This window comes from Pleuronectes platessa, chromosome 17 (genome assembly GCF_947347685.1).
Source record: "Pleuronectes platessa chromosome 17, fPlePla1.1, whole genome shotgun sequence".
Classification (NCBI taxonomy): domain Eukaryota; kingdom Metazoa; phylum Chordata; class Actinopteri; order Pleuronectiformes; family Pleuronectidae; genus Pleuronectes; species Pleuronectes platessa.
The window spans coordinates 11,883,673-11,901,923 of NC_070642.1; the positions used below are offsets into that span (position 1 = coordinate 11,883,673).

The 18,251-nt window shown below is 40.6% G+C and overlaps 1 protein-coding gene across 4 annotated transcripts in view; it reads right to left on the bottom strand.

The window, feature by feature from the left end:
- LOC128459735 (A-kinase anchor protein 7) overlaps nucleotides 1-18,251 on the bottom strand; it is a 39,064-nt gene that overhangs the window by 14,627 nt on the left and 6,186 nt on the right. For all 4 annotated transcript variants that reach the window (XM_053444573.1, XM_053444574.1, XM_053444571.1 and 1 more), the window contains exons 7-9: nucleotides 16,736-16,848; nucleotides 15,476-15,522; nucleotides 15,017-15,117 (exon numbers count right to left, since the gene is read on the bottom strand). In XM_053444573.1, coding sequence (XP_053300548.1) covers nucleotides 15,017-15,117; nucleotides 15,476-15,522; nucleotides 16,736-16,848 — 261 coding nt within the window. The remainder of the gene's footprint in view (nucleotides 1-15,016; nucleotides 15,118-15,475; nucleotides 15,523-16,735; nucleotides 16,849-18,251) is intronic.

The following is an 18,251-nucleotide window of genomic DNA, read 5'->3' on the forward strand; positions in this document are numbered from 1 at the left end:
GCTTAAAATATCACATTTGTGCAAACTTAAGAAAAAAGACAGGAAATATTTAATTTGTTCAGTCACCTCCAGCTCACTAAGTAAATATGAGCAGAGCTTAACAAGAAAAGAGAGGTGGCAAAAACAAGCATCACCTACTTATTACTGTACCAATTATGGACTCGTCTTTCTAATGCAGCTTCATGCTGGAACAGAATAACTATCATGCGTTGAGTCCTGTTTGTCACTTTGTCTGACGGTTGCCAGGAAATCTTAAAAAAACATTTAATCACTTCGATGGAATCTGGTGGAAACTTGGACCAATGCCTATAGGGAGGACTGACTCGATGCAGATCACACCCCCTTGTGGCCATTTGGAAAGTACGCTCTAGTTTCCTATTTAACTGCTTGACTTGGCCGACAGAAAATCAATCAGGAGAAAGTTTTTAAGTGGGATCAATCATTACAGCTGATAGATCAAGCATAACAGCAAATATCCCCTCAAATATGATAAATGTTGCTTTAACAGGCTCTTTATTTAACAATAATTGAATGTTTGTGGGTTTTTCAGCTTTTGGTGGGACAAAATAAGACAACTGAAGACAGAATATTGTCCTCAGAGCTTTTGATCAACTTTAAAGACAATTTTTCTGGCATTTTACAGATGTAATATTACCTGGAACAATCAACACAAAATAATCCATTATGGAAATAGGTGTTACTTCCTTTCGGGTTAGTTTAGTCCCTGGTCAAACCCTGCTGTCATCTAAACTGTGAAATATCTATAGATATGTCAAACAGCTAATTATTTATTTCTGAATTCATTTATTTTCTCTGTAACGTATTTGAAGTCAAAGATGAACTAATCCGATTTTGATGGTCAAAGATCAAAAGTCACTCTCGCTGTCACTACAGAATTAATGAGCTTAATATGATGGTGGTAATATGATGAAATGATGATATTTTAACAACACTGTGTGACGCCTTGTCGTATTAGTCAAGGTTAATTCACACGTAGGCGCACTGCAAGCTCACACGCGCACACGCACACACACACAGTACACACACAGGGCATGCACGTGTCTTGCTATGCTCACGAGGGAGACTGTCACCACATCACAGGGGTAGCATCTGACCTACAGTGCACACACCCCCTCTGCCTTTGTCTCAATATCAAGATTTCTCTTTAAGTCCATTCCGTGCTTTTCCCCTCATTAGTCTTCATTCCCCGCATCACTCTTTCCCCTTCTCCCAGCATCCCTCTCTCTCTGCTCAGAAGTAGGGCACAGTGGCCTTGACTGTTTATAGCAAAGCAGCTGCAAGCATGGAGAGAGAGAGAGAGAGAGACAGAGAGAGAGAGAGAGAGAGAGAGAGAGAGAGAGAGAGAGAGAGAGAGAGAAGCTGGAACAGAGAGCATGCAGTTAAGTGTGTAGATGACGCCCAAATATTCTTTATCTGTGCTGCAAATTACGTATGCATACACACACACACACACAGGCACAAACATTATCTTTATGAAATTGCCATTTCAGCCACAGTATCAAAGTCTGCATTTATGACAGGATCATCAGCAGGATCAAGATCTTACACAAAGTTCACACACACACAGTTTATGACTTTGTACTGCAATTTATATAATCATTAATCCAACCAACATGTTGGCAGCAATATAAATAAATGTAATTTCCACTATCCACATCATCCATCCGTTATCTATACCATGAGGATTGCATGGGGAGCTGGAGCCAATCATAGCTGAGCGAGAGGCAAGGTACATTCTAGTTTTTAGCTAAAAAACTGCAAAAGTGTTTGCCGACAGAATCTTTTAAGTATCCAAATAGTCAATTTCTTGCACTAGACTGAAAACGGGAACACACAAGTAATCAATCCAAATTACCGCTCTCGATATCCAAAGCTCCTTTAGTCAATCCCTATTTCAAGATGTATTCATTTTGTTTGTATGTGAAATCGTCTATTTATAAATAGCTGCCTGTTACTAGTCTGTTTATTCCACATGATGACCTTTCACCTGAGATCATCTGTAACCTGACCTAAGGTTGCAGCTGGACATTCAGGGAAATGTTGGGATTTTGTTTCACACGCTGACTTTCAGAAAATATTTTGAGTATCGGAGTTGAGCTTGAGACTTTTCAATGAAGGAGAATGTGTAAATTGAAGATTTTTTCTTTCTTTCTGACACTATTTCAGCTTTCAGGCCTCTGAGTTGAAGCAGTAAAGCAAGAACTCTCGAAAACAGAAGAAATGTTTTCCAAAAGATGAACAGAGGTATGCTTATGATGGTGACAAATAAAATGTAGAAACTACTACTACTACTATCATACACACAGTCAGACTAAGGAAATGCACAACACTGGATAGAAAGCTGCTTGTCAACGTCCCTTGAAACCAATTGGACATGTCCACTGTGTCCACTGATGCGTGATTTAGTTACCATCTGGATTTTTTCGGCCACTAGTGGTTCTGCAAAAGTGATTATATACACGAGCGACTTTGTAACGTTCACACGGGACAGTTGGTGGCAGTAATGCACACAGAGGCACAGCGATGAATCCAAAACAGCAGAAGAAGAAAACTGCAGAGCTAGCATACATTGGTTAAGAACATCTAAAATGATTGGCTCTGCAAATGTCTCATGAGGAACCATCCGGTTCTTTAGACCTCCAGGCTACCCAGTGTGTTTTAGTGATTAACACTGAATAATAACACGCAAGAAAACTCCACACAGCGCCTTTAAGTTTCTATTCTCTACAGGAATAAACCAAATCTAATCAGTGCAAAGTGTAAGAACATACTGTAACTTTGTTGCTCTCAGTTGATGTTGCACGTTGTACTTTCTTATCAGTATAGCTTAACTGTATAATCTTGTTGCAGAAGCCTTTAAATCTCCAGACCATTACTCCACAAACACCTAATACCAGACTGCACACAATGGGAATAGCACGGTCACGCTCTCTTACACACACACACACACATGTACTCCCTGTCCATCTCTAGGTTAAACACAATGGATGTAACCGTGTGCACAGACACACACACTTACACAGTGTATAGTATATTCAAACACTACAGGCACACAGTATCTGCCACAACACACACCCACGCATGGAGCCAGGAGACACTTACTGATTTTCTCCTCAGCTTGGGAGAAAGGGAAGCAGCACAGTTGACCCATGGCGCCTCCTTCCCTCTCCTCCTGTTCCCCTCTCCCTGCAGTTATCTCTCTTTCTCTCTTTCTCCCTTGTTCAGAGACAGATAGAAGGAACGAGGGTCCTGCTTCTTCCCGTCGTTCCCCACTCTTTATCTCCCTGGCTGTTCCCTTCTGTGTCACTCTTTATCCCCTCTCGAGCACTCAGACGTTCTCGGTGAGGATGGAGGTAACAAAAAAAAAGAAGAGACACCCTCCCTTTCCCTCTGTGCCGCCCCGGTGAAGACGGAGCAACGCAGGAGACGATGGGGAAAAAAATGAACGAGTGGCTCCTTGCTCTCGCTCTACTTTGCACTGACACAGGGAGGAGGGGTGTGTGTGTGTGTGTGCAGCAGAGAGGGACAGAAGGAGAGGGAGAAGAGTGGGAGAGGGAGGGAGGAAAGAGAGAATGGGAGGGTGTGTGCCTGCAGGAGACAATAAGAGAATTTTTTAACACGTGTAAATGTGTGCAGAGTGGAGGACTGCATGTGTGTAAGATAAAAAGTGTGTGTGTGAGATCGGATGCAGACCCAGGAGGAGGGGTGTGTGAGCGAGCTTGAAAAACTGATATATGTTCAGGAGAACAGACAGTGAGCCCCGTTAGAAGTGTGGCAAGTGTACGGATGGGGAAAAGCCAGCGGTGCACATGAGGAGACAGCAGACTCTACTGTGCGTGTGTGTGTGTGTATGTGGAGGGGGAGGGGGCTACAGGCTCCACCTACACTTGTCACTGTAGCTTGAATAATGGTTGTTGAATAGCTGGCCCGCTGCAGCCTCCTACTGCATGCATTTGTGTTATTTATGGGACCTTATGGTTTTTTAAGGGGCTAAACATCTTCCCAAATAAGGAAAAGAAAATATTTTACATCATCACTTCCAAGGTCAAGAATGGATTACAGTAAAGGATCAGTAGCAAAGACAGGGTCACAGGAATATGGGAAAGGGATGAGCAAATTATCAGCTATCTGCCGTATTACAATTATTTCATATCATCTTTGCTGCAGTCCTTCAAAATGAGAGCTCATGTGACGTAAAAGAGGCTGGATTTCTTTGAACCAATCTAAGCAGGACCTGATGGAGTCAGATGAAGTTATTTCTTTAATACCACCTGCCTTAGATGAGCTAACGCTTCGCTTTACTCACTTTACTCGCTTTCCTCATCTTTTTAAACTACTGAAACTCAATTCAAGTAGCATGAAATCACATTGCAAATCTATACATATATCTATATCTATTAGAGGCTGTATGCATCGATTTTCGTTTTTACAACGTCAAAACAGACGTCGCACAGAAGGTATTTTACAGTATTTTTAAACTACTAAATACAAAACACGTATTTTAACAGCAAAAATATGCATAAATTATAATCAAACCTATCAACTACAGCATATGCTAATTTGTATCATAAGTACTGCCCATCCCTGAACCAAAGGTCGTCTCTAGAGTCAGTGTTGGTTTTTTCTGTTCTGGGCAACTGTAGAAACATGGCAGTGAAGCAAGGTGAACTCAACCTGGCTAAAGGTTGCCCAGAACAAGGTTGGGTCTGACACACTGCGACACAGCAATAGAGAGTGAGCTATAAAAGGGAGAGTGAGGGAGTCCCTCTCTATTGGTTTGTACAAGTAATCCAACTTTGTATTATGGTCTGTCCTTGATATCTTGATGGCCTGTAGTACATTCTACCATAAGCCCCAAAGGCCTAATCCACACAAGTCCCTGAGGGTTTTCTATTGGCTATCCCAACTACGGGTTTGCCCACAGAAAACCCTCATAGGGGTCCCAAATTATCCACAAAAACAGTAACCATGTTGATTTTCTGCATTACAACCAGAAAAGCAACAAAAAAAAAAGAGTAAAAAGGAAAAGTTTCTTGGCCACACACAGGTACAATGAGAAGGAGAATGACTTGTACTGGCTGCACAAAGCCCGCTGGTCATCCTCAAACAAACCAGCACGTCGTCACCTGCAGCTCAAACTCCGGTAGCTCCTCAACATACTAAATGTGGTCAGTCCAGTTCCCAGTGTTGGATTTGACTGAAAACCCCCTTACTGTCAGTCTCCCTCATAACAGAGAGGAGGGGTCATGCCAAGCTGCAGCCGACTCGGGCAGGACTTTCTCAACAAATGTTACCTAACCATGTATCTGAAAATGTATCCATGTTCAATGTGTAGCAGGTGTGAGGACGCAGGTAGTGAGGGAATAAGAGGCACTGCCTTTCAACCACAAGGCCTCAGTTCAAGCCCTTTCAACTTCCCCTCCATCAGCTCGGCTGATGAGTCCTTGAGTAGAACAATTAATCTTAACCAGTCTCATGGCTGCATCTTTCTGTTGCTCCCCGAGCGAAAACCCACACGGAGGGTCAGTCAAAAGCATATCTCCACTCAAGGATTAACAGTGGGATTACAAACAAGAGGATGGGATTGTGAAGAGCAAGGAGGATGTTAAATAAACAAACACAAACACACATGCATACTACTGCATTGTAGTGCATGGTGCACTGAGCTCAGCTGTGTGAATAGACAGAGGAGCCCAGTCTTTAACAGTAGCATTCAGCTCACAGCTGCCACTTACAAAAAAAATGTGTTTACTAAATGAAGGGATAAATGATACATTTACAAGCAAAGAGATATGTATTTGATTTGAAAGGGTAAAAATCTAACTTCTGCTTCAAATTATATCATTATATCCACGATATCCTAATCGAGTATTAATTTATTAATTATTTAATATTAGGCATCTACTTATATTTAAGATCTACGTCCACTAGTTAGAAGTTAAGTGAAATTGCTCATAAAATATGAATGAAAGTTCAGTCGGGAGAATACGACCTCTGGTAATGATGTTACACGACTGACTAGAAAAAAAGGTGTCTCACTCTGTTGGAACTGCAGAAACACTCAGTTCACGCGTGGTTGTCCACCAGTGTCACAAAGTGGCAGCTCTTCTCTCACAAACTATCTTTGACAAGTACTGACAACAGCCAAGTTCATTTAGTGAGAGCTGATATGAAGTACCGCCGGCAACATTTGTTATTTTAACCCGAGACATTTTCATTGGAACTCGTTGAACTTGTGAATCTTTCCAACCTCTGGCTCTGATATCAGTCAAACACCACTGTGCCGAAACAATATTTCACGGTTACGCTCATTTTCAGTGGAGTGTGCAGAATATTCTGTATAAACAGTATGAACAGCAATATAATAAAGTTATTGTTGTTTCTTAACACCAAAAAGTCTGCTCAGATCAAAGAAGGTCATCTGGTTTGTTTTGAGCTCAGCCAGAGTCCACGTGAAATCAAGTGATTGCGGGTTCAACGGATAATGGTAGATTGCAGTGACTGTGTCATCATCAACACCGTGTTATCAACTTTCTGTGGAATAATAAAAGATGTGGTGCCTCAGTACTTAGTCAGCCGTGCTACCAGGTGAGGTAGCGGCGCACCACATACGGAGGCTTAAGCACTCCTGCAGCAGCCACAGGTTCGGCTCCGACCCGGAGCTTTGCTGTGGGTCTCGCCTGCTCTCTTTCCCCATTTCACATCCATTGACCAAAAGGCAAAATGCTCAAAAATACCTGGGGGGAAAAAGTAGCGTCTTAAATTTTTAATACATTTTATGCAAACACAAGCTCCTAAGTACATGTTACATTTTGGACACATCTATTTTAAATCGCAAAGGTAAGTGAGAGCTCTCACTGTCGAGCCCTGGGTCAGGTTCAGAATTTGTTCACTGAGAGTTCAACTACACAACAGCTTTGGGATTATAATAGTACCTGTTTAAATGCCACAATAAATATGCTTCCTAATATGCCTTCCAGTGCAGAGAGAGAGAGAGAGAGACAGAGAGTGCAAAAGAACACACAGCAACAGTGCTGACTTTGTTTAGCTGAGGGTTGGCTCATGGTGCCTCAGTGCTCAGTCACAAGACGGGTGAGACACACAGAGAAAACCACTGCTTGCTGCAGATAACAGGGACTCTGTGAAAATGGCTGCTTACTGTTTATCTTAACACTTATTTGAATAATTAACGCAAGACAAGCTTACTTGAACAGACAAAAATAAAATCCAGCAACAACTGGACGACCTGGTGTGGGACAACAAAAACAAGCATCTGCTGAGAATACTGTCGAGCTTGTGTGTGACATGTCTGGTATTTTTGCGTTTCCACGAGAAATTCTCCTCAGACATGACACGGTGCGAGGGCCAATTTAATCAGGTGTAGCCACAGAGTACTGCAAGTCCAAAGGTCGCCTGTTATGTTTGCTACATTAAATATGTACTTAGCGCTTTTATCAACATCTGGTTATATATTTCAGCGGAAGTGTTGGATGAGGGCTGAAGAAGAACCTGTCAACTACTGCAGCAGATTTGATTGAAGGGCTGAATCCTGGCTATTTCTTTAACTTTATCATTGTGAGATAGGTTGTGTGCCTTGGCAGAGGAGGGATGGACTCTACCAGTTGTCAGCTGAGTTCTGACTAGTTGTAGTTGTTGTAACACGGAGCAGAAACCCTTTGAAGTGACAAAGAATTTTTTATTTATTTAATGCATCACATAGTCCGAAATGTGCATGTGGTTCCATACCCCTGCAGCTTGTCGGACATGTTGGCTGCATAATCCAAACATTTACAGTGTAGGTTGAAAAAAGGTATGTGGACCCTGAATCTAATGACATCAACAACAGCTAACTGGAGTCAAGAGCTGGTAAACATGGAGTCCGATCGATGAAACAAGAGTGTAGGTGTGGGTTATATTTATGAGAAGAAAAAAAAAAATCGAACATTTTCCGTTGATTAGTCACAAGAGAAACCAACGAAAAAAAGATCTCAGTGGATTTACGAGGTTGATTTGCATAAAGCTGAAAAGAGTTAAAGAGGCATGTGAAAGAGTTTAAATATTCATCAGTCCACAGCTGGACCATCCGTCTCTAAATGGAGACAATTTGGTTCTGTGGGCATCCAGCTAAGAGGACTCCAGAGGCATAATGGAGATACTCAGTGAGGTAAATAAAACAAGCCTGGAGTAACAGATAGCAGCGTAGAGGAATAAAAGGAGCTCATGAGCATTACACTGTATTACTGGTTGCATGGAGGGGCCCCTTAGGACTCCAAGAGATGCGAGAACACAAATGTCAGAGTCATTTGTTTATATGACATTTTCTGGAACTTTTCCATCCAGACCCCAAGACAAAAATCTGAAGGGAAAAGTCTGAGTGAGCTGAAGCAGCTCTGTAGCAAATTTGGACTCTTTAACATTCTGCAGGCCTGAGCCATAGCTACCACAAGTGCTTATTTGATGTTATAGATGCCAATATCATTAAATCCAAGGGCCACAAATGGCTGCTATTTGAAGTGTTGACATTAATGAGGCAATCATTTCCAGAAAGTTTGGATTTAATTAGTTAATTTTCTGCTTAAAAAATTGGTCGAGCAGGTATTTTGGCAGGACTTCAAAGCCCTATCATCATAATTACTACTGTGCAGACTCTCATCCAAATAAAGTCAAAATGGCAAGATGTCGGCAACCATATCTGGATGTTTTATCTTTGTTTTTGTACAAAAGGAGGAAATGGAAAGGTGTCGTACATATTTATATACAGTCTTGATCTAAAGTAATTCTGCAGGTTGTGCTTTCACAAACAAACTGAAAAGATACGAGGTGTGGTGCAGTATATTTAGTATGTGAGAACCTGTTTAACTACCAGATTAAATACGGTTTCTTTAGAGCCTTTCAATACGCCGAGAGGTCGTGACGCCAAAAGAAAAACACTGCAACAGTGTTGACTTTGTGTCGCTCAAGGTCGACACGTTGCCTCAGTCACAAAAGCCAACAAAGCGATAAAGACAACTGCATGCTACGAATAACTCTGTGATATGGCTGTCTACCACAGAGCGTCTTTGAATAATTAACATACGACATGTTAACATGCATTGCCTGTGTGCTGTCAGTGAAGTGTCATGCTGAAAACCCCAGGCTCACCAGCTTAACGTGTCGAATCAGTTCGGTGAAGTTAATATAAAGCTGCATTTGTCACATGCACTCATGCCACATTAGCCTTCCCTCACGCTCCAAATAGACAAAAGCACCAGTCGTTCACCTTGGGTTGAAAATGGCTGCTCTCTGGTATTTTCAATAGCCCATCCAGACTGTTGAGGTTGTAAAAGCTTTTCTGACTCACTCACATCTTAAATGGCGATGGTATTTTTCAGCTACTTTCTTTGCATTGCGTAATTTACAAAACCTACTTAGTTTTAAAACTTGATGTTATCAAGTGTGGCAGTTCGGTTTGTTATTATTACATTTTAACTACTTTGCGGGACTAAGACAACAGTTTTTTAAAGATGCAGTGATCTTCTGAACTCAAATGAAATGTGAAATAAAATGTATGTTACAGAAACAGATGGAAATATTTTAATTGGTTGTAGCCGACCCATCACATCTGTTCATATCTGATGCAGAAATCTTAAGGGACTCCATTAATATCTAACTCTAGCTGGCACATCTGTTTAATGTCACCTTCATGTCTTGTTTCTTCTTCCTCTTCTCCTCATCATTCATCATTTTTGTTTAATCTCCTTTATTCCTTGCTTCATCCTCTTCTATCGGCTACACTTGTCCTTCTGTCCGCCTGTCTACTCACTCACTGCTTTTATTTGCCTCCTTTCTCCTCGGTCTCCAGACCACCTCTATCTCTGCTTAATCTCACTCAATCCCGTCTTCTATCCTCTTAACATTCACTATGGCAAGCTCTAGGTTTCAGGTCCTGATTGTTTGGTGCACTCAATCCAGATTTAGATACCAAGGTGAGATATTATGTACAAGCTTTAATGTTCTTGCTTTAGCAAGATTTGAAAAGCACTAGCAGAGTATTGTTTCTACTTCCTGCATCTTTAGAACTCTATGTATGCTGTTTGCAGTTACTCGATCCAAAAGTCCAGTGGTCCTATACCTTTTCAAGGTAGCACCCACCAGTATAATCACTGGTATGCATCCCTCCATCCCCCACTCTGCAAACACACTTTACGACATCCATACTTTAGCAGATTGGAACAGACTTATCAATGTAAAACAATTCCCTGTCTATGATATCTTGTTTTCTTATATATTGAGTCCTTTTTCTCCACAAACATCCTAGGACCCCTAAAAATAACATCAGGACATCCATATTGAGAATCTCTGCTAACTAGAACTAGCATACCTATCCCATGGCCGATGCCCTATGTCGCCAAGTTAAAGAAGGTGGAAAGAAATATCCTGATTAGCCGAATAATGTTTCAACATTTATCGGGTTCTTCCTTGGTTCATTTCCCACCCCTTGACAAAAGGTCATGGAAATCAGTCCATAAGAATTTGAGTAATCTTCATGGTTGAGAATTTTCTCTTTTCACCATGTTGAAGACATCTATGACTCTAAAAACACTGAAAATTACGTTAAAGTTTTTTCCGAATCTGTTGCTTGTATTTCAATAAAAAATGTATGACGCGATTGTGACTAGGCAATCCACATCAGACCCTCCCATACCGCTCGTGAGAGGCCTTTTGTTACGATGCACATTTAATTAAGGATTTTTTATTACGGTCTATAAATAGCTTTCTTGCTGATGGATAACCATTATCATCACCTCCCCGCAAAGAGTATTGTGTTAAGTGTATAATTGGGTCCTGTGGTGCCTTTCAGTACATGAAATTACTTGAGCCTCAGACGTGTCATAATGAAACGCAGCTATCATCAAACAACTTTGGCAATGCTCCTGTGGAATGAGATGGAAGGACAAAACACAACCCTTATTCAGATGCTTTCTCATTCTGATGAATCAGAGGGGAGGGATGTGTGTGTGAGAACGATGACAGATAACGTGTTCATGGTTTTTAGTTTTTACTCGTTATGTTCCAATGTGAATGAGCTTCCTGCTGCTAGAAAAATTGGTACAAAATCCGTATGAGCTGCTGAGTCTCATGAAACAATAAACTGTGACACCACAAGGGCCTGAAGTTAAAATGGTCTCATACAAATATTTTTTCCCCCACTGATTGGTTAATTTACTTTTATTTAAATGTTCTGCTGTTGTGGGGGAAAAGATGTGAAATGCATTAACATCAAAGGGATTGTAATTTTTTTCTATGATTAAGAACGGAGCAAATCTATTTAGTTGCGGCCTAGAAGGTGCACACTGCTGTTCCGATTCAAGACATCAAATATCCCAGAGTACAGTTTAACAAAGGCTTAACTCATCATTCAAATGTTGCACTTCCCTGATTCAGTATTTCTGCAGAAACATTAGCCCACTTACATGCAAATTAGCAGACTCCATCATCTGGCACACATGGCTGGCAAATGAGCACAGCCAGTGGCTCCTTTTATTGGAAAACAGTAGCAGCACAGACTGAAGAGTGAGGTACCTCATCTCAATGAAATGCCAGAAGGTCACAGAGCAATGATCCACCGTCACGTGTCCATGAGCATGTGCTGTTTTGAGTGCTTTGCATTTGGATTACGCATAATTGTGTTGGAGGGCATCTCTAAATTGGTGTATTTACATACTGCAAATGTGTTTCTGGATGCAACGCTGTTGGTGGGAGTTTTTAAACTGTAAACACAAACAGGTCGAGGCAGGAGCTGCAGACAAGTCTCCTGAAATAATTATTTTTATTTTTTATTTTTCACTTAACACTGAGCATAAGTGTGCACACATAAGAACGTAACCATGTAAAGATCTGTTTCTAAGAGCACGACAGTTTGGAATTCAACCCATGCAAAACTATTTCCAGGCAAACTTAAAGGAAAAAGATTTAAGCGCTCCTCACGATCATCTATCTCGCACACTTCTTGAACTGTCTACACTCCTATGCAAACATCTATGTCAGATTCCAACAGGGCTGAGAGAGACTCAAATATATGTGTGTGTTTGACAACTGTTTTGGAATCACTGAACTTTCGCCTAAAAATCATTTCAGTGAAAGATATCAAACAATAACCATAGAACTAAATGTGTTGCACATGGTGCACCTGCACCTGAATCCGCCGCTCCCCTTGACTTTATGGAGATTTGTGAGTTTTTAGATTTGCAGATTTGAGCTGCTCTCACTGTGTCAGCGCCGGTGCAGCTGTTTTCAGCCCTGCTGAGCACGCAGCAGCACACAGACCCAGTTAACAAAGAGCTGGCAGACATGATGGAGTTTTTAAATCAGCTACAGAACTAGATCTTTTTCAATAGAGTTGGCTGGGACATAAAAAAGAAGCTATAAGAGAAAAACAATTTAACTTTCTCGGTATGGTTCCTTGTAAATAATAATTATGTCAATATATTGCGAACAACCTGTTACCGAGCCCCCCCCCCCCCCACTGTCTGTATTTTCTGGCCTCACTCCTCATCTTCACACACAATCTCCCCCCTATTGGGTTGTGTATCGGTGGGGATTATGTTGTGCTGTGGATTATGGGATTAACGTAAACAAACCAGACAATCACTGACCAACACAAGGAGCACACTGTAGCTCAGCTGCACCATGTGTATGTGTAGCAGGGATGTAGACGATCATAAACCAGCCGCCAATGTTTTCTCTGGTGTAACTTACACAGCACGACAGGATGATGTCATGTGAACAGCAGCATAAAAAATCAGAGGTGAAAAATATGACTTTCCAAACCACAATTGGTCTTGTGAAGAAAATGGCCGACATGTGATGTGAATAAGGTGTCGGAACACATGGAAATTGAACATCATGTGATCAAACCACTTCTGATTTTAATGATTTATTTGATTTCTATGTCAGAACTGGTCAAATTACAGAAACTACAGCTGGGTCGACGACGACGACAGGAATTTTGGCCCCATTTACCTCAACCTCGATCAGCATCAGTGTTTGATTGAGGTTATCTGGGGGCGTGTGAGGTGTTACAGAGCCATTCTTAAACCTCAGTACTTTCCCGAGCGGAAAACTACAACAGCTAATAAGAGAGACAGAGAGGCCAGAGCAGCTGGTGGTGCTGCAAAGCAACGGTAAAGGTCAGCTCGCCTGCCACTGTTGACAGTTATTAGAACTGACTGTTAAAATCTCACCTGAAGAATGGATAACCTGTGTTGACCGGATCTCTCTGACTTGTTAAGTCTTTTGCGTCTGTTCATGAACATTGGAGCAAGTGATCTAAACTACAAGGTTTCAAGAAGAAGAGAAGAATATCCTTGAAGATTTTCCTTATGTATGTGATACAACATAAATATCGCCTTGATGAAAACATAAGCTTCTTGATGATGAGAGTGTGAGGTAAACATCCCCTTGCTCCGTCTCTGACTCCCACACACACACACTGTCAGTCTTTGTCTCTCTCAGAGGACTCAGTGACATTGTGACAGTCGAGTTCAACTCGAGCTGACAGCTCTCTCACTGACACACACACACACACGCACACGCACACGCACACACACACAGTAGCTGCTTCACAGTGGGACTAGGGGAGTCCCTGTCAATCCATTATATACTGCATATTGTAAATGTGCTTATGAGTACCACATATCGTTATCCGGTCCTTGTAAAAATGTCATTGTTGTCATTGACTGTTTCTATGGTTGTTATCTTTATAACAATGGTTTAGATATAACTTCAGACTACACTAGTTAGTAGTTCGAAGCAGGAATTCAGAAAGTTGGAGGTTTTGTTTTGAGCCTAGACACATTTACTGAATTCATGCCATTACATTCATTTTAAATAGACGGCATGGATTCTATTAAATAACTGCCAATCATTTTTTGCTCATGAAGCTTAATAACTGTTGCTTCTCTAATCTGTGGTGGCATATCTGAATCTGATCACAGACAGAGAAATATGATTACGACAATTAGTTGTATCTGTGGACTTCAAAATTGATGCGATCATAAAATAATCCTCCAAACGTTTGTTTGAAGTAGAAATCCAATTCCCTGTTAGCTTCGGGCATGTTGCTTTGAGGCCCCACCCATAACTAGACACTGGGAGCACAAATGTATTGCTAGATCTCGAGTCCGACAATATTCAACAGCGCCAACTATGGTCCGTATGGGGACATGCAGTAAACTGCTCAACGACAAGGCAGCGCAAAAGACACAACACAGAAATCTGATCTAATTATGCAACATATACTGACCTGATGTATATGCAAACTAACAATGTTCATTTAAAATAAATCTACTGTATCAAACAGACATAATAAACCCTTTTAAACCCACTTCTCAACCTCATGCCATGAAATGTATTCTGTGTACATGTATGCATGTGTTCCACATAAATCAACGGTTAAACATTTCAACCCATTACTGTAACCTTTCATCTATCAGCAGTGTGTTTACTCAGAAGCCATTCGTGCTTCTTTTCCAGCGTTTCAGAGAGCTGCCACAGTGTTTAAGTCTAAAATGGAAATGAGCTCTCGAGAGTTCATCGAGTGTTTTATGAGGTTTCTCTTTAACTCCTGCGAAGCACATTAAGTTAGATGGTGTTACATGAACCTGCATAAAAAAATGAACTCTCAGTTACCAAACCTGCACTCTAATCTCTTTTAACTGTTATAAAATATACCATTTATACCAATATACACGATGGAACAGCCTAGCGAATGTCCCTTGTAAATCCACATTGGTTTCAGAAATCCTACAACATAACAAAGACACAAAGTAATGGAATGAATACATAACTCTGCCACAACTTCAACAACAAAGACTAAAACTACAGTTATTTCAATTTATTTCCCTAAAAATAAGACTGCTGCCCATTTGCCAAACTGCCTCATTAAAACTCCTTATCCTGTGTGCAGACAGCTCCCCCCAGTGGCTTGATATTGCTTGTGTGTGTGTGCGCTAACCAAGTTGTAGTGATGTCTCGGTGTGGTAATATCCGTCTTGCTGCTTCTTTTTCAACATGGAGCAAAGGTCCACCCGTTCCACCGTCTGATCTCCGAAAAACCTGTGTGGCATTGACACGGACAAAGTAAGTGAGGATGAGAAAAGTATAAGACAGAAAACAGATGGTTGATGAGAGGAATTAGAGGAATAATATGGATTTAATTATAAATCTATAAGTTCATGTTCAATTTTAAAAACACAGGTGAAGCACAATATTAGAAAGAATTTGATTTGTAGTATTATAATATTATTATGCATACACTATATTGGCTAAAGTCTTGTGCTTACATCTTTATGAAGCCTGAGGTGTGGAAAAATATTACAGCATGTGTCACTGCGCTTATTGTAAAGTACAGACACTGAAACATTTGTCACTGTCAGTAAGTTGCTAAAATACTTTATGAAAACCAAGCACCTACTTGTTATTGTAGTTGGAGTAAAGGGTGGGGTCCACACGCTTGATACCCTAAGAGACACAGGAAAGATGCTGTTTATGTCACACACACACACACACACACACACACACACACTCAAAGACTGGGGGACAAGAATGCCGCCCAGTAGGCACCAGGCAGGATGCCGTCAGGTGTTGAAAAAAATTTAAGACAGATGCTCTCCTTCCTCTGACTCTCCCCTCCTGACGTCTACTCTTCTCTCCTTATCTTTCTCTCCTCTCCACCCTTCACCCCCACTTCCCTCTCATTCATATATTCTATATTATTACTTATTTTCTTGCTCCTTCATACTTTATTATTAGCTGTAAAACTTTAACATTGTCACCTCTGTAATTACATTCCCTCATTTTTCGTTTAAAATACCATAGCAAGAGAGTTATTCCCACTAGTGGTTCTGGCTGGAGCAATAATGTGGCTTTTAACGGCTAGTTAGAGGTGAGGGGAAATAAAAATGATGGCTGAGGACAGAGGAGCAACACTGCAGCTCTCTGGGATTTCTCTCAAGTCATGTTGTAATGAGAAATCAAACTAAAGTGGGACTGTGTATGAGAGCAAAAATATACACCATGTATATACTTCAGCAAAGAATAATAATGTGATAGGTTTTCTTTATTTGAGAAAATGAAACGTCTGAAACTTTGTTTGTTAAAAGCAAAATGGATATTAACTACTTTAGATAGTCACAAATGGTGAATATGATGTGAGTGTGAGACATTTCTTCATACATGTGTCTCTACAATGCAGAGGCCTCATGTCAGTGTACATTCCTGACATTAGTGTGGAGTCACATACTGTATTTCTCTTTACACAGGAAATCTGGAGCTCTGCAGAACGTTAGCACTCAGCAGTCTTAGTACAAATGACAGTAATGCATGGGTTAAGATATTTTATAAAACTAGAGCCCAACTAATATGGATATTTTGGGCGCTGATGCAGAATGATACTATATCTTCGCCCGTATATACATAACAAAATTGGACTCCTAGACTAGGTTGTCATTATCACACCCTTATGACAAAGAGATTCAATTGGGGATCGATGTTTTACAGTTTAAGCATAAACTTTATGATAAATAGCTATAAAAAATATATATAAGTAACTTGAATTAAGAACATTTATATCTGTGAAAGGCTCATATTGGCTGATATTATGGGCCAACTGATAAATACTACCATTCTCTATAAACCTTTTCACAACATAGCTGTACGGATAATGTGTTAAAACCTGAGCTCGTAGTTTTGATGCTCTGGCCAGCTTCATAATGGTGAGGTGAGGTTCAAACCCACGACTGTCTCCTTGCAGCAGTCCCTGCTCTTCGAAACGTCTGCGCAGCAACCCTGCAACAAACATACACAATGATAAGCACTAATGGAAAAAGCCAAAGAGGAAGGCTGTAAGTTGACATAATGTAAAGTGCTATCATACATAGGAAGTGGCTGCATTAGATTGATTCAAACCCACAACAGCATGAGTATCCTGTAACTCCACCCCTACTTCCTCCCAATCAACCATCTCAATCTGCTTGATGCACTTTTTCTTAAGAGCCGTAATGGACGACACAGACAGTTCGACGCAGATGGACGAGAATCTGCGTCAGAGAAACGGAAAAAGGCTTTTTGCTGGTGTATCATTTGACCCTGCAGACAGAGACTGACACACAAAAACGAATACACAGCCGAGCTCCAGGGACAGACACGCATGGACGGAGACACACACACCCAGCGATGAGGTTCAGTGGGAAACAATAGAGGTATTTTTAGAAGAGGAGCTGAACAGGGAGGGAAAGGTTAGAAGATAATCAATAACAGTGACAGAGAGCCCAGACGAGAGGACACGAGAGTAGGACTCCAGGCCTCTCGTTATTTCGCTCTTACAACAACAACAAGAAGTGGATTTCCTCGCGATCCTAAGATTTGGATTGTAAATGGAAAATTGATGAATCATCAGTGATGAAGGATTAACTGTCTCGACAACAGCAGTTGATTATGATACTAATATTGGAAATGTTAAGACTTCATATGCTTTTCTTGAAAGCCACAATCGTCATTTATTTTAGATTACTAAATTAGGAGTATGTAATCCTCTAAAGAGTTTAAGAACAATACATTTAACAATAATGGATCTCAGTAGAGAGCATACTTCTGCCAAGACACAACATTCCCTTTTTGAAGCAACATTTTAATTCTCTAGATTCCAATTTTAATTTGGATTTGCACCTCATTTCAAACTCACGGGACTTTTATATTAGATCAAGATGAATGAATTTTTATCTGACAAATTAAAGGAAAATGTCAAATAAAGCCCTATCTGTTAATAACATTTGCTGGTTTTGCTCCCTGAGCCATAACACACACTTCAACCAAGTTTTGTGGAAATCCGTCCAGTTGTTTATGTGTAATATTGAAAAAACAAAACTAAACATGACAGTTAGAAAAATGTGTTTGATTAAATATTTTATCATGTAAGAGCAGGTAAATACATTTTATACTGAAGTACAGAGACATGATTTGTCATGGGACGTATTTTGTAGTAGTTTGGATGAGCTTTATTAATTTTTTCAAACACACATATTGCCAGTTCCCTGTTGCATGTGTTCAGCTGTTCAAAGAGGTGTTCAGACCAAACAAAGGGGTCTCTTTGATTTTGCTGATTTGCCATTTTTTAAATGAGCACCTGAGCAAACAGTATAACAGTTTCTATTAATACTTTCCGCACACTTCAGGCTCGCTGCTGCACACAC